General features: G+C 43.9%; 1 protein-coding gene across 1 annotated transcript in view; it reads left to right on the plus strand.

The window, feature by feature from the left end:
- Positions 1-23,382, plus strand: part of cyp27b1 (cytochrome P450, family 27, subfamily B, polypeptide 1) — a 55,315-nt gene that overhangs the window by 16,559 nt on the left and 15,374 nt on the right. Inside the window, exons 2-5 of the mRNA XM_069906088.1 lie at positions 4,164-4,354; positions 16,135-16,328; positions 21,448-21,648; positions 22,969-23,132. Of these exons, the coding sequence (XP_069762189.1) occupies positions 4,164-4,354; positions 16,135-16,328; positions 21,448-21,648; positions 22,969-23,132 (750 nt within the window). The remainder of the gene's footprint in view (positions 1-4,163; positions 4,355-16,134; positions 16,329-21,447; positions 21,649-22,968; positions 23,133-23,382) is intronic.

Below are 23,382 nucleotides of genomic sequence, written 5' to 3' on the forward strand. Positions count from 1 at the left end.
ACCTCCAGCCTTCCTAAATCACCTTTTAATTTACGGTAATCTTCCTCACTGTCCACAACACCACCAATCTTTGTATCATCCGCAAACTTGCTTATCCAAATCTCCACCCCTACTTCCAGATCTTTAATATATATAACAAACAATAGTGGACCCAGGACCGATCCCTGAGGAACTCCACTAGTCACCGGCTTCCAATCGGACAAACAATTTTCCACCACTACTCTCTGACACCTCCCATCCAAACATTGCTGAATCCATTGCACTACCTCCTTATTTATACCTAATGCCTCCACCTTTTTTCCTAACCTCCTGTGGGGAACTTTGTCAAAAGCTTTACTAAAGTCTAAATAGACCACATCCACAGCTTTCCCTTCATCAACCTTTTTTGTAACCCCCTCGAAAAACTCAATCAGGTTTGTCAAGCATGATCTACCCCTGAAAAAACCATGCTGATTACTCCCTATCAATCCCTGTACCTCCAAATATTTGTAAATACCATCCCTCAGAACACTTTCCATCAACTTACCCACCACAGACGTCAGACCCACGGGCCTATAATTCCCAGGTTTACATTTGGACCCTTTCTTAAACAGCGGAACCACATGCACCACCCTCCAATCCTTTGGCACTACCCCCGTGGCCAGTGACATCCTAAATATCTCTGTTAATGGCCCCACCACCTGTCCACAAGCCTCCCTGAGTGTCCTTGGGAATATTTTGTCCGGTCCCAGAGATTTATCCACCTTTATCTTTTTCAACACAGCCATCACTACCTCCTCGGTTATCCTTGATCTCCCCACTATTTTTATTTACTTCAACTGGTTCAATTTTTTTTTCCCTCGTGAATACCGAGGCAAAGAATTCATTCAAAATTTCCCCCATTTCCTCTGACTTCTCACTCAGCCTACCCTCCCTATCTACAAGGGGTCCAATTTTATCCCTCAGTAATCTTTTACTTTTAATGTACCTATAGAAACCCTTTGGATTTATTTTTACTCTGTCTGCCAAAGCCTCTTCGTGCCTTTTATTGGCCTTTCTAATTTATTTCTTAAGATTCCTTCTACACTCCTTGTAGTCCTCCTTCAAACTCTCAGCTCCCTGCTCTTTATACCTCTTGTACACCTCCCTTTTTCTCCTAACCAAATTTCTAATATTCTTCGAAAACCAAGCCTCCCTATGACTTCCAGCCTTTCCTTTGATCCTCACTGGGACATATCTACTTTGTACCCTCAAAATTTATTTTTTGAATATCCTCCATTTTTCATTTACATCCTTACCTGAAAATATCCTGTCCCACTCAATACTCCCCAAATCCCTTCTTATTCCTTCAAAATTTGCTCTTCTCCAATCCAGAACCTCAACTTTAGGCCCCTCCTTGCTCCTCCCGAAAACTACCCGAAAACTAACAGAGTTATGATCACTAGACCCAATTTGTTCTCCAACATTAATGTCCGATACCTGACCTAGCTCATTCCCTAACAGGAGATCTAGTATTACACCGTCCCGAGTCGGTTCTTCTACTAATTGATTTAGAAAACAATCTTGAACACATTTAATGAACTCTAGCCCATCCAGCCCTCTAACTGTATGGGTATCCCAATCAATGTGAGGGAAGTTAAAATCTCCCATGATCACTACCTTATGATTCTCACACATATACGTTATCTCCCTACAAATTTGTTCCTCTAATTTTCTTGGCCCATTTGGTGGTCTGTAATACACCCCTATTAGAACCCTCATGCCTCCTTCACCCCTCCACCCAAACAGCCTCAATGGACGATCCCTCCAGACCATCCTGCCACCTCACCGCAGTAATGTCTTCCTTAACAAGCAGAGCAACTCCTCCCCTTTTTTACCCCCTGATCTATCACATCTAAAACAAATGTATCCTGGAATATTAAGTTGCCAGTCCTGCCCCTCCTGTAGCCAGGTCTCACTAATTGCCACAATATCATGACTCCAAGTATCTGTCCATGCTCTAAACTCATCTACCTTGTTTACTATGCTTCTTGCATTAAAATATATGCATTTCAGAGAATGACCCTCACATATATTCTCTTTTCTACCTTTTACCCTAATCTCCATCCTACCTTTGTTATCGTTATTATTCCTATCTAGGTGGCCATGCTCCCTTGACACTGCTCTCACACTCTGTTCCCCAACCCCCTGCCAAACTAGTTTAAACCTTCCCCAACAGCTCTAGCAAATCTGCTTGCCAGCACATTGGTCCCTCTCCAGTTCAAGTGGAGTCCGTCCCTTTTGTACAGGTCCGACCTTCCCCAGAAGAGATCCCAATGATCCAGAAATCTTATCCCTTGCCCCCTGCACCATCTCTTTAGCCACGCATTCATCCTCCACATCCTCCTATTTCTATTTTCACTAGCGCGTGGCACCGGCAGCAATCCAGAGATTACTACCTTGGAGGTCTTGTTTTACTCTGCAATTTGAAAACTGAATTATTTTTAACTATCTAGTTTAAAAATATTGGAAGAGTATTTGAATACAGATCATTGTACTTAACTATCATGAACGTCTTAAATGTTTTCACTGATGTGAAAGGGCTGTCCCTATTATCATGACAGAGCTTCCTGTCAGGATATCAGAATCTGGCCGTTCCTTCACTGCCACTGGGTCAACATCCTGGATCCCCTTTCTGACCAGCAATGTGTGTCCACCCACCCACTCCTCAATGGTTCAAGAAGGAAGCTGTCCACTATATTTTAAATTAAATTAAAATTAGACATACAGCACTGTACAGGCCAATTCGGCCCTACAAGTCCGTGCTGCCCAAATTACATCCCATTAACCTACGGCCCCAGTATGTTTTTGAAGAGTGGTGGGAAAATGGAGCCCCCGGAGAAAACCCACGCAGACATGAGGAGAACGTCCAAACTCCTTACAGACAGCATGGGATTTGAACCCAGGTCTGGTTCCCATTGCTGCCGCTGTAATTGCTTTATGCTAACTCCTACGCCAGCCATGCTTTCCACCTTCTCAAGGGATGGACAATTAAATGCTGGCTCATCCTGGAACGAATGGAAATATTTAATGAAGTCAACTATTATAGTTGTTTTATTTGACTGTGTCGCTTGGTATGACAATAACACCATCTACAAATTCACTGACAGTGAATGACATGGTAGTGTTTGTATAAAAAGGGGTGATGAGTCAGCATACAAGAGGAAGATTGAAAACTTGGCTGAATGGTGCACCAACAACAATCTCACACTCAATGTCACCAAAATCTGATTAGAAAAAGTGTATATCATGGCTAATGTGATTTATGGTGTGAAAAATAAAAAAATTAAAAAAAAAAAAAAGAAGGGAAAGCCAAAGGTGGATGATCCAGTGTCAATGGGGGGATCAGAGGTGGAGAGGGTGAGCAAATTTAAGTTCTTGGAAGCCACCATCTTGGAGGATCTTTCCTGGACCCAACACGCTAAAGGCACCGTGAAGAAAACACGTCAGCACCTCTACTTCCTCAGGAGTTTGCGGAGGTTTGTTATGACATCAGAAACCCTGGCAAATTTCTACGGAGGTGTGGTGGAAAGTGTACTGACTGGCTGCATCATGGTCTGGGATGGGGACACCAATACCCCTGAGTGTAAAGCCCTGCAAAAGGTAGTGGACATAGCCCAGGACATCACGGGCAAAACCCTCCCCAGTATCGAATACATATACAGGGAACGCTGCCGTTGGAGAGCAGCAGCAATCATCAAAGATCCGCACCACCCAGCACACACTCTGTTCTCGCTGCTGCCATCAGGACCATCAAGTTCAGGAACAGCTGCTACCCCTCCACCATCAGACTCCTCAACGACAGACTCAATCAGGGACTCATTTAATTATGTAAAGTTGTGCACTTTATTGATTTTTTTTTCTCTCTGTAGTGCTGTTTGTTTACATTTCTTTATTTGTTTATAAGTGTACGCTTTTTACAGTTTTTCTGCATTGCCAATGTGATAATTCTGCCGTGCTCACAGGAAAAAGGATCTCAGGGTTGTATGTAATATCATGTATGTACTCTGACAATAAATCTGAAGTCTGTTTTACAAAATACCTTTTCAGCTGTAGCAAGTAAGAATTTTGCTGCATCTGTACATTGTACGATGTATAAGACAATAAACTCATCCCCCTAATCACTTTCCCATCTTGTTTAACAGGTCGAGGGCAAAGAGAAGTATGGACCAGTATGGAAGGCAAGTTTTGGTCCGATCCTCACTGTACACATTGCAGATCCAGTGTTAATTGAACAGGTTTTGCGACAGGAAGGCCAGCATCCAATCCGATCGGATTTATCCTCTTGGAAAGATTATAGGCAACACAGGGGCCATGCGTACGGGCTCCTCACTGCGTGAGTAGACCATCGTGGGTGTGTGTCTGAGTGGAAGGGCTACCTTTGGTGGAGTGTGTGGATCTGATTCTGCTTGGGGAAGTTGAACCCCCCCCCCTTGCCCCTAGGCTTGACCGCCTGCCTCTGATCCCTCAGCGTTATCGAAAGCAGGGGCACAAGACTGCAGATGCTGGGGTCTGGAGCAAAAAAAAACAAACAAAACTGCTGGAGGAACTTAGCAGGTTGAGCAGTATCTGGGCGAGGAGAATACAGTGCCCTGCATAACGTTTGGGAGAAAAATGCATTTTGTTTCCTTTATTTGCCCCTGTGTGCCACGGTTTTAAATTTATAATCAAACAATTCTCATGTTTAAAGTGCACGTTCCAGATTTTATTCAAGGGTAAATACACCAAAATGCTGGAGAAACTCAGCCGGTATTTTCAGCATCTAAAGGAGAAAGACATATTGCCAACGTTTCAGGCCTGAGCCCTTCTTCAAGGCTCCACCGTTGAGTGCACCTGGCGGAGAATCTTACTTGGTCCCTTAGCACCAACTCCATAATCAAGAAAGCCCAGCAGTGCCTCTACTTCCTGCGAAGGCTGAGGCAAGTTCATCCCCACCTTCCATCCTCACTACATTCTACAGAGGATGTATTGAGAGCATCCTGTGCAACTGCATCACAGCCTGGTTTGGTTTGGACCACAAGACCCTGCAGAGGATAGTGAAGTCAGTGGAAAAGATAATTGAAAGACATCGACAACACTTGATGCAGGTGAAAGGCAATAAACATGGTAAAGGACTCCACACACCCCTCATGTAAACTGTTCTCCCTTCTGTCATCTGGTAGGAGGTACTGCAGAACTTCAGGCCCTTACGTCCAGATTGGGCAACAGTTTTTTCCCCCCACCAGATCATCAGACTCTTGAACTCCCAGAACATTTGTGCACAGTGTACCTGTGACTGTTATTTAATAGTTTACGTGTTTAACGTCTATTCTAACTTGTATTTATGTAAATCTGAAGAAACGCTACCTTGTTTTTATCATGCGAACATGGTACAAACGTTAAATAAAGGTGACTTGAAAAGCTTAGAAGCAAGCTCAGCTCTCTTATTACCTGTACTAATGAAGCGATTAAACATAACCTGAGTAATCACAAACTCCAGTGAGGCCAAATGTCCCAAACATAATGTGCCCTGAAATGTAATGAAATGCAATTTCTATATGGTAAAATCAAAATGTATACAAATAACTTGGAATAAAATCTGTATTGTGCACTTTAATCGCATCTGAATTGTTTAAAACTGTGGAGCACAGGGGCAAATAGAGGAAACAAAAATCTTTGTCCCAAACATTATGGAGAAAATTGCAGTTGACGTTTTGGGTTGTGACCCTGTATCAGGACCGTGGGTGGTAGAGGGTGCTCCCGGCAAAGGTTCCGCAGCAATGGCACACTCAGCTGGTCAGGCAGCTGCTGCAGAGGGAGAAACAAAGTCCATGTTTTGGATCGGCACTGTAATTTTGTTTTACTCACTCCATGGACTGTAGAGTACTTCTGGCATCGCTTGCCTTTGTTTGAGATTTACAGCATCTGCTGGGGTGTTTCTTTAACAGTGTATCAACAGAGGAACCCATTCAGTCTCTCGTGAGTCTGTTCCACCATTCAGTGAGTTTGTGGCTGCTCTAACCCTTGGTTAATAATCTACCCAGCATCTCAATTCCCCATTCCCACTGCCCTCAGCTTTCCAAAATCCACACTTGAAATCTTGGCTCCGACATTCAGAGGCTCCCCTTTGGTGCTGGGCTTCCCCGTCAACAGAAGAGGGGTCTATGTTGTCCGGTCCCCTTAGTATCCTTCCAAATTCCAGGAGAAGCGGCCTTATTTGTGGAATTCCTCTTTGGATTCCAGTCATCGTTCTGGGAAATCCAGGCTGAGGCCTGTAAGGTAAAACATCATGAGATGGGAATGTGTAGGGAGTTACCCTGTACAGGGCAGTAACAAGAAGGGGAGGTGTCCTTGTACTCCTGTTAGGTAAAACATCATGAGATGGGAATGTACAGGGCAGTAACAAGATGTGAATGCATCCTTGTACTTACAAGATAAGAGAGACATTGATGGATTGAGAGGCAGGAAGTTAGCAGGGAAAGGATAGCAACAGTTTTAGTCATTGGACAAGTAATGATATGATGATGTTCTAAGCACATATCCAAGGGTATAAAAAATCACCATTTTGCTGATAACGGCAGAATGCATTCTCCGACTAACTTTGTTAGTCGCAAGTGTTACAATCCGGTAATAAAGAACAAAGAACCCTGATTTCGACTCAGCCTGGTGTTTGTCTCACTCATTCATGAACAATGCAGACCTAACAATTTGGTGACCCCGACGTGATGGGTGAGTGAACACTGGACGACGGTTTCTGTTTTTTCTGACAATCATCTCAGCCGGCTGATAAAAAGGTCCAGAGAAGCCTGTTTTAACAAAATTCTCTTTTTTTTAAATCTTTATGATTGTCAGTAAGAACTGGAGATCGGACAAATTAGACGACCACAATTGAAGGTCGCATGCCAGGATTGTAACACGTAAGTGATTACAGACAAGATAAAAGTCCTTAAGGTGTTTGAATGACATTTATTAAGTGCTTCGCAAGAAACTACTAGAGTTTAAAAGTCTTTATTGTGTCGTTGCAAAGTCCAATAGAGTGAGAAGGTGGTCTATAAACAATTGAGGACCTGAGTTTTCTGCCCTAAACTGGTTATTAAGAGGAGAAATCTCCCACGTGAAGGTTGGGCTTTGAAAGAAAACAAAGGTTCAGGCTTATTGGCCTCAATTGTATCTGAGAGACTGACTTATAAATGTCCGGTAGGTATGATAATGTCTGTACACTTGAGAAGTTAAGAATTTATTTCCCCAATTCGCCGTGGTGGAATACCACAGCAGACACTAGAGACCTTGAGACAACAAAAAAAGTACTCAGGGACGCCTGCCTGGTGAACAAGAACGACGACAGAAGGCTGCGACAGCTGTGTCCGGATCAGGTAGGAGATATTAATGAAAAAGTTGACAAACTCCTAAGAGACACCCAGTTTATTCGAAATACTTTTGATAAGTTAAATGAGGGTATTCCCAACATCACCAAGGAGATAAAGTTACGTAAATTCATAGATTGGTACAGGGAAACAGGACAAAAGTATAGCCCAAATATTTGGTTTTCTAGTTGTAATTTAACTTTCAGACCCCTTTGGGAAAACAGAGAGTGGAAAACGAGCAATCAGAGTATACAGGACAGTCTGAAGTCAATTGGAGGACAAGACTTAGAGACTGTTCTTTTAAAAGATATTAGTCATCCAGCTTGCAAGGAGACATTTTTAAAAGTAATTTTCGTTGACATAGATCCCCTAAACGGACAAAAACCTAAATTAAAACAGGCATTAGAAAGCGGTCCCGCAGCTATGGCTGTACAGTTGCCTGCTAAGACTTTTGACCAAGTTATTAAGGAAATTAATCAGGAATTAGAGGAGCGAAATACCAGTAATGCGGCATTGGAAAAACAAAAAATGCTCCGAAAATGTGTAGACCGCTGGAGGAAGAGGGGTTGGTTACCCGGGGGCACTGAGATGTTCCTGACAGGTGAGGAAAAAAAAATTTTAAAACGTAGAGGCTTAGATAAGCTGGAAGAAACAAAACACAGAAGGGAAAGGAAAAGTGCCTGTTTCCAGTTTCCAGCCACGAAGTGTCCGGGTTTGCTCTCTCCCTCCCTCCTTTCACCCTCCCCCCTCTCTCTTCTCTCCCCCTCTCTCTCTTCTCCCCCCCCCTCCTCTCTCACCCACTCCCCCTCCCAATCCCAATCTGTGGCGGTGCTGCCCTGAAATCCCCAGGTTGGGCAGGGCAGAGAAATACAATTTGGTTTTAATTTTGTGCCCACAATTCCAGCTCCGCATCAAATGGGATCCTGTTTTATCCTCTCTCCCTCCCTCTTTCCCGCACCCCCACCATTGCGGGATCAGGGCAGACATTGTGGGCTGACATGTAGCTCACTCGAGGTGGGAGGGAAGGAAGGAGTGATAGTTCCCAGTGGTGGGAGACCCAATCTGATCCAGACCAGTGATCACAGGATGAGAACCTTTTAAAACCTTTGAAACGAAAGTGTTAATCTGAAGACTTTTCTCCCAGTGGGGCCAGTGCAAGGCATTTTCTCTCTCTATCTCTTGTGCTCTGTGTATCTGCCTCTCTATCTCTTTCTCTCGCTATGCTCTCTCTCTCTCTCTCTCTCTCTCTCTCTCTCTCTCTGGCACCCCAGATGGGACACTGGAGTCACGTCCCTTATATTCAGATATTGAGACACTGGGGTGTGACAAGAACCACGGGAATAGGGACACATCAGACGAGGTACAGGCCCCTTTAATAAAAATAGAAGGGGGAGTAATAGATGTGGAGACCCCTCTGGAGTCCAAGAAAATAGAAAAGGAGTTAGAGATACAGAAATGGAACATGAAAAAGGTTCAGGTTAACATTAAAAACTTAACCAGAGATATTAATGTGCTGGGGCAGATCAGTGAGGATCAAAAAGAATTAATGGTAGGTGTATTGAAGGAAGTGGAAAAGATAACTACAACACTGTCAGGAGAAATTAAAGCTGAAGGAATGGTAATAGGAGTAAAGGACGAAAAGTGTAGTACAGATGAGGAAACGAGATACGATCCACCATGGGAGGAAAGTAAAAGGAAAAGACTCGGGAGGGAGAAAAATAGACATGCCTACCTGGACATAGTTAGAACAAAAGAGAAAGATGTGAAACAACTAAACTATGGCCGAAAAGATTATCTTAGAGATGAACGTGACCAATATACCTTTGACCCTGAGACATTGGAAGCTGATAGGGACAGTGACAGTGACGAAGAAGAGTCAGAACAAGGTGGGATAAATAAATGCATGCCAAGAGTAAAGAAGGAGCAGAAATCCCCAAAATTGAGATATCAATGCCCATTACTGATCACGGGACGGGGAACTCAAAAATATGTACCCTGGTCACGAATGGACTTAGAGAGTTTAATGAAAAAACTACCTCCGTTGAGTAATGGGGCTAGTCCATGGATTTCTTGTTTTGAGCGAGAAACCTGCCAAGAACAATTAGCACTCGCAGATGTCAGAACTATCATGATAAAATTAAAGGCAGAAGGGGCCCTGAAGCAAATAGAGAGAATTGTAAGAAGCAGTAAATTGGGGGATGAAATAGAATTTAACCCACTTCGGAATAAATTTTGGGAAGCACTTAGAGAAACATTTCCTACACCCTATAGTTTGGATGCCTTGGTAACCCTTCAACTAAAGGAAGGAGAGACTGCACACGAGTATTTCACTCGAGCATGGGACTTATGGGAAACAGGGACTGGAGAAAGACCCGACCACAGCCCCTTAGGAAGGGCTCACTTTCGTAATGGGATAATAAACGGACTACCTGCTACGGTTCAAGCAAAATTAAGGGACATTGTGGGATTAGAGACAATGTCAGAGGATTTGTGGAAAAGACACCTGACACATGCAATCAAACGACATCGTCAATCAGAGCATGCTAAGTCAGAAAGTGCGTCCCAGAAGGAGGTGGACAAAACAACCGATAAATTGGTGAGAGCCATAGAACATATAGGGGTTAAATTAGCGGCCCAACAGATAGTCCCACAGGTCATGGGGCCAGTGATAAATCCGGGACCCCAAGTAAGAAATGGTTGGGAAAGACAGCTAGGTACAATGTATAGAGGGGAACATGCAGTATGCTGGTACTGCCAAAATCCTGGACACTACCAGCGGAACTGTCCGGAGGCTGGGAGAGCAAGGGGAAAAAGATTACCCTCTATTAGAGGCTATCGGGGAAGAGGAGGAAACTTAAGAGGACAAGCAAGGGGTAGGGGTGGACACATTGATGGGCCCCAGAGAATCGGGGGGTGGCAGAGTGATCAACAAGTCCAGGCACCTCAGTGTAATGACTATATTGAGGAAGGTGCTGAATTTGATTATTGAAGGTGCCCAGGAGAATCAAAAATCACGCCTCCCTGGGAGCCACCAAAAATTTGGGGGACGGTAAATGGAGAAAAAATTGAATTTATGGTTGACACAGGGGCAGCAGTTACGACAGTGATTAAAAAAACCCCCAGGGAGCACATTTTCGGGCAAAACATTATCTACAATAGGATTCTCCGGGATAAGGGAAACACAGCCCTATACAGATAACATCGACGTGACATTTGGACGACAAAGGGTTAAAACGCCTGTCCTGGTTGTGCCAAGTTGACCCATTAATTTATTAGCAAGGGACATTCTTACCAAACTAGGAATAACCATACAATGTTCTGAGAAGGGCCTTCGGTTAACATACCCAGGGGATACAATAAGAAGGGGAGGACAGTTTATAGTAATGACCCCATCTAACGCTTCAGAAGACTCTGTGGAGGTTAGTATTTTCTGGAGTCGGCTACTGTATGATGAACCAGGCCCAGGGCTGATTAAACAGTTTTTTGAGTGGAGGGCCAGTATTCCTCGGTATGGGGATTACCATTATCCACTAGATCCTATGCATGTTACATTAAACTACACCATCCACCCGGACCAGGAATATGAGGAGAGGTGGGACTCTCTAAAAGAAGGGAAGACAGAAACGATACATTGTCCATTTATCTTTGTAGGTAAGGAGGGAATAGCTGCTATGGTTGTCATGACAGAAGAACAATGGAGTGGTTCTGCTTAGGAGTGGAAAGTGTGCCTCATGTGACCTTGGGTATTGCCAAAGATCATCACGCTCGACAGCTGGGTCCGATGGTAAAGGAAGCGATAGGGTGTGAATACAGGCAGACAGAAATCCCGGGATATTCCACCTCGGAGGGAGGAAAATTTGTCAGACTGAATATTGAAGCATGGGACCAGGTAGTGAATGAGAAAGTAGAAAGAGACCGAGCCATAGAAGGAGAAAATATTGATCACAGAGACTCAGACAAATATCTTTCTAATCTGAGTCCACATATATGGACAACGGGGCCCTATGATGTGGGAGTAATAAAAGGAGAGGTATTTCTAGAATTGGCCAACCCCGGGCAGAAACCAATATGGAGAAAACAATACCGCTTGTCGCCCAGTCAGGAGGAGGGTATTAAAGGAACGATAGAAGGGTTAATGGAGTCAGGGGTTTTAAGGGCGGCACCTGACAGTATGTGGTACACGCCCATCATGCCTGTTCCCAAACCGGGTAGAAAAGACTGGAGGATGGTACACGACCTCCGGGAGATTAACTTGGCTACCAAGACCATCGGGAGACCAGTCCCAGACCCATATGTAGCACTTAGGGCTCTGAGTCCGGAGCACGAATACTATACTGTCATTGATCTGGCAAACGCATTCTTCTGCTTGAATTTAGCTGAGGAATGGCAAGACTGGTTAACTTTCACTTACCAAACACATCGGTACACATACACTAGATTACCTCAGGGTTATAAGGACAGTCCAGGACTGTTCAATCAGGCCCTTAGCGAAATCCTAATGAAATTAAAGCTCCCGGAAGATGTTACACTGATTCAGTGTGTAGACGACCTACTATTAGCAGGGAAAACGCCACATGGGTGCCTGACAGGGCAGCCAAACAGGTTACTGGTTATCATGAACATATACAGGGGATGATTTTGAGGTCCCATAACAAAAAAAATGAATCTGAAACTAAGGAGACTTGTAGCAGATTGCATGACTACACAGATGAGTTTTGTGGAGGAAGAGTGCTGTACAACTGGCTCCCCGCTAACTGGGATGGTCGGTGTGCTCTAGTAACCCTTAATGCGCCAGTGCTGATTGTCAAAAGGCAGGAGGGAGACGAGGATTCCCTAGAATTGCGCCACACAGAGAGTTGGCTGTGGAGAAAAAGGAGGAGTGTTGGACTCTTGGGGCCGGGAGGAAGGAACCCTGATGGGGTATGGATTGATGCCATTGGCCAAGCCCGGAATATTCCGGACGAATTTAAATTAGCCGATGAGATTGCAGCTGGGTTTGAAAGCTTTCCTGTTTTTAGTGCAATATTTCCCATCACTGTAAATAAGAATATTAATAGGATCAACCTTATTCACTATAATGTCCAGCGCCTTGCAAATTTGACCAGGGACGTTGTTGAGGCAATACATCAACAACTGTCAGAAACTTCCCTTATGACACTTCAGAATAGGATAGCGATTGATATGGTCCTGGCAGAGAAAGGTGGAGTGTGTGCTATGTTTGGAGATCTATGCTGCACTTCTATCTCTAATAACACAGGGCCAGATGGATCACTCACTAAGGGGTTAACGAAACTTAGGGCATTGGCGAAAGAATTAAAAGCCCAGTCTGGAGTCTCCAATCCTGTTTTATTCTGGTTACAGGGAGTGTTTGGGAGATGGAGCACATTGTTAGGACAACTTTTGCTGGGTTTGTTCATTTCTGTATCAATTTTTATCACTTGTGGCTGTTGTTGTATTCCATGCATTCGAACGCTGGTCACGAGGACCATAGAGAAAGCCTTTGCTGACCGTGATGAACTGCCTCCGAAATATCAAGCTGTGCAGGCTGTGGAGCAAGACTATCTCACATTACAGGAGGCGGAGAAAGTTGCTGAGATCGATCTGGAGTCTGAAGGGGAATGTGATGGGAAGGAGGGATTGTGAATTAGATTGTTACACATATAATTTTAACCTTGCTTGTAACCCAAATATTATAACATTGATTGTAACACAAACATTATTAATCAGATTGTAGAACAAGTATTATGAATTAGATTGTAGACCATATGTTAACTTGGGAATTTACTAATGTACGGGGGGTTAGCTAGTTTTTTGCTTGGGGGCAAATGGGATGAAACTTGTAAACGGGCAATGGGATCGGGGTGACGGATGGGGGGTGTACGCAAAGGAGGGTTGGGGGAGCCCTCGCCCACCAGCCGAACTACCCTGTGAACAGAACCCGTATAGAGCTTGGCAATAATAGGTGAACTAATGTAACGCGGTGGTAGCATAGTCAGGGCGAGATTGTCCTCTAAAGAGGACAAAGGAGGGATTGTAAGGTAAAACATCATGAGATGGGAATGTGTAGGGAGTTACCCTGTACAGGGCAGTAACAAGAAGGGGAGGTGTCCTTGTACTCCTGTTAGGTAAAACATCATGAGATGGGAATGTACAGGGCAGTAACAAGATGTGAATGCATCCTTGTACTTACAAGATAAGAGAGACATTGATGGATTGAGAGGCAGGAAGTTAGCAGGGAAAGGATAGCAACAGTTTTAGTCATTGGACAAGTAATGATATGATGATGTTCTAAGCACATATCCAAGGGTATAAAAAATCACCATTTTGCTGATAACGGCAGAATGCATTCTCCGACTAACTTTGTTAGTCGCAAGTGTTACAATCCGGTAATAAAGAACAAAGAACCCTGATTTCGACTCAGCCTGGTGTTTGTCTCACTCATTCATGAACAATGCAGACCTAACAGGCCTGACCACATTGTGGGAATGTATAGAACATTACAGCACAGAAACAGGTCCATTTGGCCCTTCTAGTCAATGCCAAACCATTTTTTTTATTGTCTAGTCCCACTGACATGCACCCAATCCATATCCCTCCACACCCCTCCCATCCATGTACCTGTCCAAATTCCTCTTAAATGTTAAAGTTGAACCCACATTCACCACTTCACCTCATTCCACACCCCCATCACTCTCTGTGTGAAGAAGTTTCCCCAAAACATTTCCCCTTTCACCCTTAACACATGTCCTCTGGTTTGTATCTCACCTACTTTCAGTGGAAATTGTCTACCTGTCTAACCCCCTCATAATTTTAGATACCTCTATCAAATCTCCTCTCATTCTTCTATGCTTCAGGAAATGGTCCTAACCTCTTTAACCTTTCCCTGTAACTCAGTTCCTGAAGTCCAGGCAACATCCTAGTAAATCATCTCTGCACTCTTTCTATCTTATTGATATCTTTCCTGTAGTTAGGTGACCAAAACTGCACACAATTCTCCAAATTTGGCCTCACCAATGTCTTGTACAACATAACATCCCAACTCCTGTACTCAATACTTTGATTTATGAAGGCCAAGATCCCAAAAGCTCCCTTTACATCCCTATCTACCTGTGATGCCACTTTTAGGGAATTATGTATCTGTATTCCTCCCAGTTCCCTCTGTTCTACCGCACTCCTCAGTGCCCTACCATTCACCGTGTACGTCCTGTCTTGGTTTGTCCTTCCAAAATGCAGCACCTCACACTTGTTTGCATTAATTTCCATCTGCCATTGTTCAGCCCATTTTCCCAGCTGGTCCAGATCCCTCTGCAAGCTTTGAAAACCTTCTTCACTGTCCACAACGCCTCCAATCTTAGTGTCATTTGCAAACTTGCTGATCCAATTTACCACATTATCATCCAGATCATTGATATAGATGACAATCAACAATCGTCCCAGCACCGATCCCTGAGACACACCACTAGTCACAGGCCTCCAGTATGAAAAGCAACCATCCACCACTACTCTCTGGCTTCTCCAGTCTAGCCATTGTTGAATCCAGTTCACTACCTCACCATGAAGGTTCGGTGCGGACTGGAAGGGCCTAATGGCCTGTTTCCGTGCTGTAATTGTTATGTTATATGTTATAATACTGAGCGTCTGAACCATCCTGACTAATCTCCCATATGGAACCTTGTCAAAGGCTTCACTAAAGACCACGTAGACAGTATACACAGCCTTTCCTTCGTCAATGTTCCTGGTAACCTACTCGAAAGCTATAAGATTGGTTAAACACGACCTACCACACATAAAGCCATGTTGACTATCCCTAATCAGTCCCTGGCTATCCAAATATGTCCGTATAGACAGATGCTGGGTTTTTTTTTCCTTGAATGAAATTGCTGGTGTTTCCAATGGAAAATCTAAAAGTAAGTAAGCATGAAGGGGAGGTGGGATAGGAGTTGATCTGGAAACTGCAGGGCTTAGCCGGTTGTTTCAGTCAGTTTGCTCCCAAACCCTGTCGAAGACAATTGTCAGGTAATGTACCTAAAGGCTCGTGTAACCAGCCAGTGGGCCATTGGGGTAAAAATACAGTGCTGGAGAAACTCAGGAAGTCAAACAGTGAACTTTATCTAGCAAAGATAAAGATACAGAACCCATGTTTCAGGCTCGAGCTCTTCATCAAGGTATGGACAAAATGTTGCCAGGTGCCCGAACAAAATGGTGGGGGGAGGGAGCACAGTCCCACAGAGATCTCCCAGTGACAGGGATCTCCCAGAGGCCAACCATTTCAATTCAGTGCCCCACTCCCACACTGATGTATCTGTCCACTGTCTTGTGCTGTCAAACCAAGACAACCTAATTTTCCATCTGGGAACTCTCCAACCGGATAGCATTAACATCGACGTCTCTGGTTTCTGCTAGCCCACTCCCCGTTCTCCCTCCCTTCCCTTTCCCTCTTCTTTCCTCCATCTCTCCACCCCCTTCCCTCTCCATTCACAGAGCCATCCCCCCCTCCCCTTGTTTGCTGGTGCTCCCTCCCTCCCCCACTAATTACCTCCTGCCTGTTGGACCATGCTCCTCCCCCTGCCCACATGTTGTCCATACTTTGATGAGCGGGTTCAAGCCCGAAACGTTGGTTCTGTACTTTTATTTTTGCCTCATAAAGTTCACTGTTTGACCTGCTGAGTTTTTCCAGCCTTGTTATTTTATTTCAATCATGGTGTCTGCACTTTCATGTTTTACTTCCATCAGGGGTTCTCCCAGCTCTGCTCAGAGTTTCTCTTTCTTGCAGGGAGGGCGAGGAGTGGCAGGAGCTCCGTAGCACCCTCAGCAAGCACATGTTGAAGCCAAAGGAAGTGGCAGCATACAGCGGCATCCTCAACAAAGTCGTCACTGACCTGATCCACCATCTCCGCCAGCAGAGGGTGAGCAGCAGCCTCCTGGTGAAGGATCTGGCGGGAGAGCTTTACAAGTTCAGCTTGGAAGGTGAGGGATGAACAAACTGACACCCACCCTGCCCTTCCTGCCCCACCCTGCCAGTCCTGACCAAGGATCTAAGGCCTGAAACTTTCCTCTCTCTCTCTGTAGATGCTGCTCAGCCTGCTGGGTATTTACAGCACCTCCAATCTGTCTTGTCAAAATACATTTTTATTTGTTTTTCAATAAATTCTCTAAAATCCTGCCTTTTAAGTAACATGGGGTTTAATCTCCATCTATACATTCTTGGAGGGATGTCCTCTAGCTTTACTGTCAATATTAAGGGTGAATGGTCCGATAGTATTCTAGCTTTATATTCTGTTTTTCTTATATTATCTTGCATACTAGCTGATAACAAAACTAGGTCTATTCTTGAGTATGTTTTATGTCTAGCCGAGTAATATGAATATTCCTTTTCTTTTGGGTGTTGTTTCCTCCATATATCCAAAAGTTGCATTTCTTCCATTGATTTAATTATAAATTTGGTTACTTTGTTCTTTCTGTTAATTTTTTTCCCAGTTTTATCCATATTTGAATCCAAATTCAGGTTGAAATCCCCTCCTATTAATATGTTCCCTTGCGTATCTGCTACCTTCAAAAAGATATCTTGCATAAACTTTTGATCTTCTTCGTTAGGTGAATATACATTGAGTAGATTCCAAAACTCCGAATATATCTGACATTTTATCATTACATATCTCCCTGCTGGATCTATTATTTCCTCTTCTATTTTAAATGGCACATTTTTACTAATTAATATAGCTACTCCTCTTGCTTTTGAATTATATGATGCTGCTGTTACGTGTCCTACCCAATCTCTCTTTAATTTCTTGTGCTCCAATTCAGTTAAGTGTGTTTCTTGCACAAATGCTATATCAATTTTTTTCTTTTTTCAGTAAATTTAGCAGTTTCTTCCTTTTAATTTGGTTATGTATTCCATTAATATTTAAAGTCATATAGTTCAACGTAGCCATTTTATACTTTGTTTATCTTCCCTTTCCGTTTCTCCATCATTACCTTTCCTCCTTATCCATTTCTGTTTTCTTGTTTTGTACCCTTTATAAGACAACATTCCTAAAACATCAAACATTTTCCTTATTCTCCTATTTAAAACTTCTTTAGCCCCAATCTCCCCTTCCCCTCCTGAGTTGTCCTTTATCCCTTGTCGGACAACCACATCTCCCCTCTCCATTTGGATTTGCAAATTCACTCGCAAGCGTCAGCTGATTTTGCAGTGACCGCAACTCCTCCCCACCCAGCCCCCCCCCAGAGAAGATTTCACTTTTCATATGTAACAAAGGTCACTCTTTTAGTTCCCTCCTTATTCCCTCTATTCCATTTCCTTCCCTTATTAATTCTTGTCTATACTATCTATATTTTCCTCTAAATACGGATACATTCATGTATGCACATTATACATATACACACATATACCTCTTTACCCACATACATATAAATCGTGGTCATTTTTACTCTTATTACATGTCTTCATCTCTCTGGTTGTTTTGTAGTTGTTCTGCAAATTTCCTTACTTCCTCTGGATCCGAGAATAGTTTTTTTTCCCCCCATAAGATCGTTTTCGATGTATTGAACTCCTTTCTCTTCTTCAGGAGTTCAAAACTTATGTGTCTTTTTAGTTCTCAGTCTTTTGTACTCTCATTACACGTCTTCATCCCTCAGTCTATTTTGTAATTGTTCTGCAAATTTTCGTGCTTCCTCTGGATCCGAGAATAGTCTGTTTTGTTGTCCTGGAATAAATATTTTCAATACTGCTGGATGCTTTAGTATAAATTTATACCCTTTCTTCCATAAAATCGCCTTTGCTGTATTGAACTCCTTTCTCTTCTTCAGGAGTTCAAAACTTATATCTGGATAAATGAAGATTTTTTGCCCTTTGTACTCCAGTGGCTTGTTGCCCTCTCTTACTTTTTCCATTGTCTTCTCCAGTACCTTTTCTCTTGTAGTATATCTTAGGAATTTTACTAAAATGGATCTTGGTTTTTGTTGTGGTTGTGGTTTAAAGGCCAATGCTCTATGTGCCCTTTCTATTTCCATTTCTTGCTGTAGTTCTGGACATCCTAGGATCCTGGGGATCCAATCTTTTATAAACTCTCTCATATTCTTGCCTTCTTCATCTTCTTTAAGGCCCACTATCTTTATGTTATTTCTTCTGTTATAATTTTCCATTATATCTATTTTCTGAGCTAACAGTTCTTGTGTCTCTTTAACTTTTTTATTAGATTCCTCTAATTTCTTTTTTAAGTCCTCTACCTCCATTTCTACTGCTGCTTCCCGCTCTTCCATCTTGTCCATTTTCTTTCCCATTTCTGTTAAGGTCATATCTATTTTATTCATTTTCTCTTCTGTGTTGTTTATTCTTCTTCTTAAATCATTAAATTCCTGCGCTTGCCATTCTTTAAATGACTCCATGTATTCTTTAATAAGAGAAAGTAAATCCTTTATCTTGCCTTTCCCTTCTTCTTCTATTTCACTGTACTCTTCCTCTTCCTCTTCTTCTTCCTCTGGGTTGGCCATCTGTTGTTTCTTTGTTGCCCTTTTCTTCTCTTCTTTCTTGTTTTCGTTGTCTTCTGTGTTCTCCTCTTGCTGCAGGTGTTCTGCAGCTGTCGTTGCCGGCTGTGGAGATCGACTCCCCAGCTGGTCACCCCTCCCGTCGGTGTGTTTTTTTTCATGCGCGGTTGCGCACTTTTACTCGGCTCAGCGAGCCATTTTTGTAGTCCACTTTCTACCGACCTGAGGGAGCGGGTTTCTCTCTCCACTGTGGGCCTCTTCGAACAGGTAAGGCCTTCTCCTTCTTCTTCCGTTGTCTTCTCTTCCTCTCTTCTTACCGTTGATTTCGATTTTTCTTTTTTCGTCGCCATCTTCTTTCCACCTTTATACTCACTTTTCTTTAATTTTTATTTCTGTGCCTTTGTGTTTTCCTTTGTTTTTTCCGACTTTTCTGGAGAGGGCTGGAGTTCACCGTCCGGCCACTACTCCATCACGTGACTCCCCTCCAATCTGTCTTGTCTAGGGAGGAGGCGAGGGTGAGGGGTGGGGAAAAGGAATTTAAAAATAAAAATAATTTTGATATGCAGCAGGATAACAGGCCCTCTCCACCCATGTGCATACACTACCCAAAAACACCCATCTGAGCAATTAACCTACAGTAAAACCCCTGTTATCAGGAATTCAAGCAACCGGCAATCTCAAGCAACTAACACTAAAATTCAGGAAAATAAATTAAAAATGTAAATAAAAGTTTAAAATTGTAAAAGTAAATGTTCTCTGAACCTTGGGTGAAGATGGGAGCCAATATCCAGCCAGCGGAGGGAGAGCCTTGGTCGGGCTTTGCTATAGCAGCTGGTTGAATCTTTGGCTTGGCTTCGCGGACGAAGATTTATGGAGGGGGTAAAAAGTCCACGTCAGCTGCAGGCTCGTTTGTGGCTGACAGGTCCGATGCGGGACAGGCAGACACGATTGCAGCGGTTGCAAGGGAAAATTGGTTGGTTGGGGTTGGGTGTTGGGTTTTTCCTCCTTTGCCTTTTGTCAGTGAGGTGGGCTCTGCGGTCTTCTTCAAAGGAGGTTGCTGCCCGCCAAACTGTGAGGCGCCAAGATGCACGGTTTGAGGCGTTATCAGCCCACTGGCGGTGGTCAATGTGGCAGGCACCAAGAGATTTCTTTAAGCAGTCCTTGTACCTTTTCTTTGGTGCACCTCTGTCACGGTGGCCATTGGAGAGCTCGCCATATAACACGATCTTGGGAAGGCGATGGTCCTCCATTCTGGAGACGTGACCCATCCAGCGCAGCTGGATCTTCAGCAGCGTGGACTCGATGCTGTCGACCTCTGCCATCTCGAGTACTTCGACGTTAGGGGTGTAAGCGCTCCAATGGTTGTTGAGGATGGAGCGGAGACAACGCTGGTGGAAGCGTTCTAGGAGCCGTAGGTGGTGCCGGTAGAGGACCCATGATTCGGAGCCGAACAGGAGTGTGGGTATGACAACGGCTCTGTATACGCTTATCTTTGTGAGGTTTTTCAGTTGGTTGTTTTTCCAGACTCTTTTGTGTAGTCTTCCAAAGGCGCTATTTGCCTTGGCTAGTCTGTTGTCTATCTCATTGTCGATCCTTGCATCTGATGAAATGGTGCAGCCGAGATAGGTAAACTGGTTGACCGTTTTGAGTTTTGTGTGCCCGATCGAGATGTGGGGGGGCTGGTAGTCATGGTGGGGAGCTGGCTGATGGAGGACCTCAGTTTTCTTCAGGCTGACTTCCAGGCCAAACATTTTGGCAGTTTCCGCAAAGCAGGACGTCAAGCGCTGAAGAGCTGGTTGAATAAGGTTGTGTGAAACAGCAATGGGGGTCACCCAGAATGAAGAGCTGGTTGATGCCGCTCGCCGTTGGGGTGACTCTCTTAAAGGGTCTCCTTATCCCTGTTGAGTAAGAGTTGCCCCGGTCAGAGGCTTCATCTGTAAACTTGGGGGGTGGGGGTTAATTACAATGGCGCCACGGTTAGCGTAGCAGTTAGCACAACACTGTTACATTGCCAGTGACCGGGGTTCAAATGTAAATTTTAATTTTGTAAGTTATGGGTATTACCTGATTAATGTGAACTTTACATAATTAAGGACTACAATACTTTTTTTTCAAATAGCTGTATATTTTCCACTTTCTTTTGTCTTTTAAACTGTTTATTCATAATACATGTGTATTAGTTAGGCATTGTCAGAGTGAGTCTTAAGCAACAGGAAAACCTGCTGATCCGGCATCTATCAATCCCCACAGGTGCCGGATACTGGGGTTTTACTGTACTAATCATGTACGTCTTTAGAACGTGGGAGGAAACCCATGCAGACACGGGGAGAATGTACAAATGCCTTACAATGGCGGATTCAAACCCTAGCACCACCTAAACAAGCTCCATAAGTTCAGCAGGTCACGCAACATCCACAGGATAGCCAATGTTTCTGGCCTGGGCCCTTTTTTAGTTACAAAGGGCTCCGGCCTGAAATTCTGGTTGCCTTTCACTTCCTGTGGATGTTACGTGACCTGCTGAGTTTATCCCAGCACTTTTGTGTACTGCACGGCAACCCCAACATCTGCAGACTTTCTTGTTTAACTCCATCCTTTCTAGGTATCTCAGCTGTGCTCTTCGAGACCCAAATTGGCTGCCTCAACACTGATGTTCCCAAAGAAACGGAAGAATTTATTCAGTCAATTAACACGATGTTCCAAATGACACTCCTCACCATGGTGATGCCTAAGTTCCTGCACAAAATCTACCCGGAACCCTGGCGGAGATTTGTTACCTGCTGGGATTACATGTTTGCTTTTGGTGAGGGGTCTGCTTTGCCGAGTATGTCGAGGCTGAGGGCGTGGGGTGGGAAGGTCATCCAAGAAGGTTCTGCTTCAACGTGATGCTAATTCTGAGCAATATTTCAAAAAAAAGAATCTTGAAATTGTTTGGCATGGGTAGAGGGGTAGAACACAAAGGAAATAGGAGGTCCCTCAGCCCCTTAAATCCTACCTCACCAATCAGTGTGATCCTGGCCTCAGGTCCCCAACTCCTCTTCTGACCCAGTTCCCCCACAATCCCAATCACCTAATCTTTCAAACATTCATATTCCTCTTTTTTAAATCACCCCAACCCCAATGATCGACCTGCCCCACCCTCTGAGGTAGAGAACTCCACAAATTCCTTTTCCTCTGCCATATTTCTACACATCTCAGTTTGTCATGACTCAACCTCACCACCCTTTACTATTTACATAATTCAATAAGATCACCCCTCATTCTTCTCTGCTCCAAAGAAACAAGGTCAGACAGATGTTGAGCCAGAAACTCGACTGGCAGGTTGTGTGAAGTAGCGATTGGGGAAGTAATATGGTGGAATATTTCTCCTTGAAACAAAGGAAAAAGGTTTTTGTCTATTTTGTAAAAACACAGAAATGCTGGAGGAACTCAGTGATCTTGCAACTGGAAGGGCTCCGAACCAAAATGTTGGTAATATATCTTTACTTCCTATGAACACTACGAGACCAGCTGAGTTTCTCCACCATTTCTGTGCTTGTACTACAATCACAGCGCCTGCAAACTTTCATATTTCACTAAAGTACAACATGGAAGTCTGCAGGCACTGTGGTTGAAGTAAAAAGATGATGCTAGTGAAACTCAGCAGGTCAAACAGCATGCTTTTTAATTTAGACATATAGCGTGGCCCACAAGTCCGTGTCGTCCAATTTACATCCAATTAACCTACAATCTCCTGTATGTTTTGAGCGGTGGGAGGAAACAGGAGCCCCCCGGGGAAAACCCACACAGACATGGGGAGAATGTACAAACTCCTTACAGACAGTGCGGGATTCGAACCCCGATCCCAATCACTGGCGCTACAACAGCGTTGCGCTAACTGCGCCACCCTGTACCTACTTTATGTAGCAAAGATAAAGATAAAAGGTTCGAGCATCTGCCGACATTTTGTCCAAACCTTGATGAAGGGCTCAAGCCTGAAACGTTGGTTCTGTATCTTTATTTTTGCTGTATAAAGGACACTGTGTGACCTGCTGAGTTTCTCCAGTGTTGGGTTTTCACTTTCGTGTCTCACTTCTTTATGTATTTTGTGTGTAACAAGAAATTGAATCTTGAATCTGTGCAGCCAAAGGGCACGTCGACAGAAAGATGGTTGAAATTCAGCAGAAACTAGCAAAAAGCCAACCAGTTGAAGGGAAGTTCCTCACCTACTACTTGTCATCTCAGAATCTCCCGATGAGAACCATTTATGGAAACATCACTGAGTTGTTGCTGGCTGGTGTGGATACCGTGAGTGCTTGTGCCATTGTTTCCTTTTGTGAGCTGCAGGAAGTATCATCTACAGTGAGGTGGGGTGGTTGATCTAGAGCAGCCATTCTCAACGGGTGGCCTACGGCTCTCCACTCCCCCCTCCCTTTAATCTGTGGGCCACAACACATTTAAGTAAAAACACTTTATGTAGCACAGATAAAAGTACATAAGCAATGTTTCAGGCTTGAGCCCTTCATCAAGGTATAAGCAAAATGTTGGCAGGCTCCTG

Source organism: Narcine bancroftii, chromosome 12, assembly GCF_036971445.1.
Source record: "Narcine bancroftii isolate sNarBan1 chromosome 12, sNarBan1.hap1, whole genome shotgun sequence".
Classification (NCBI taxonomy): Eukaryota; Metazoa; Chordata; class Chondrichthyes; order Torpediniformes; family Narcinidae; genus Narcine; species Narcine bancroftii.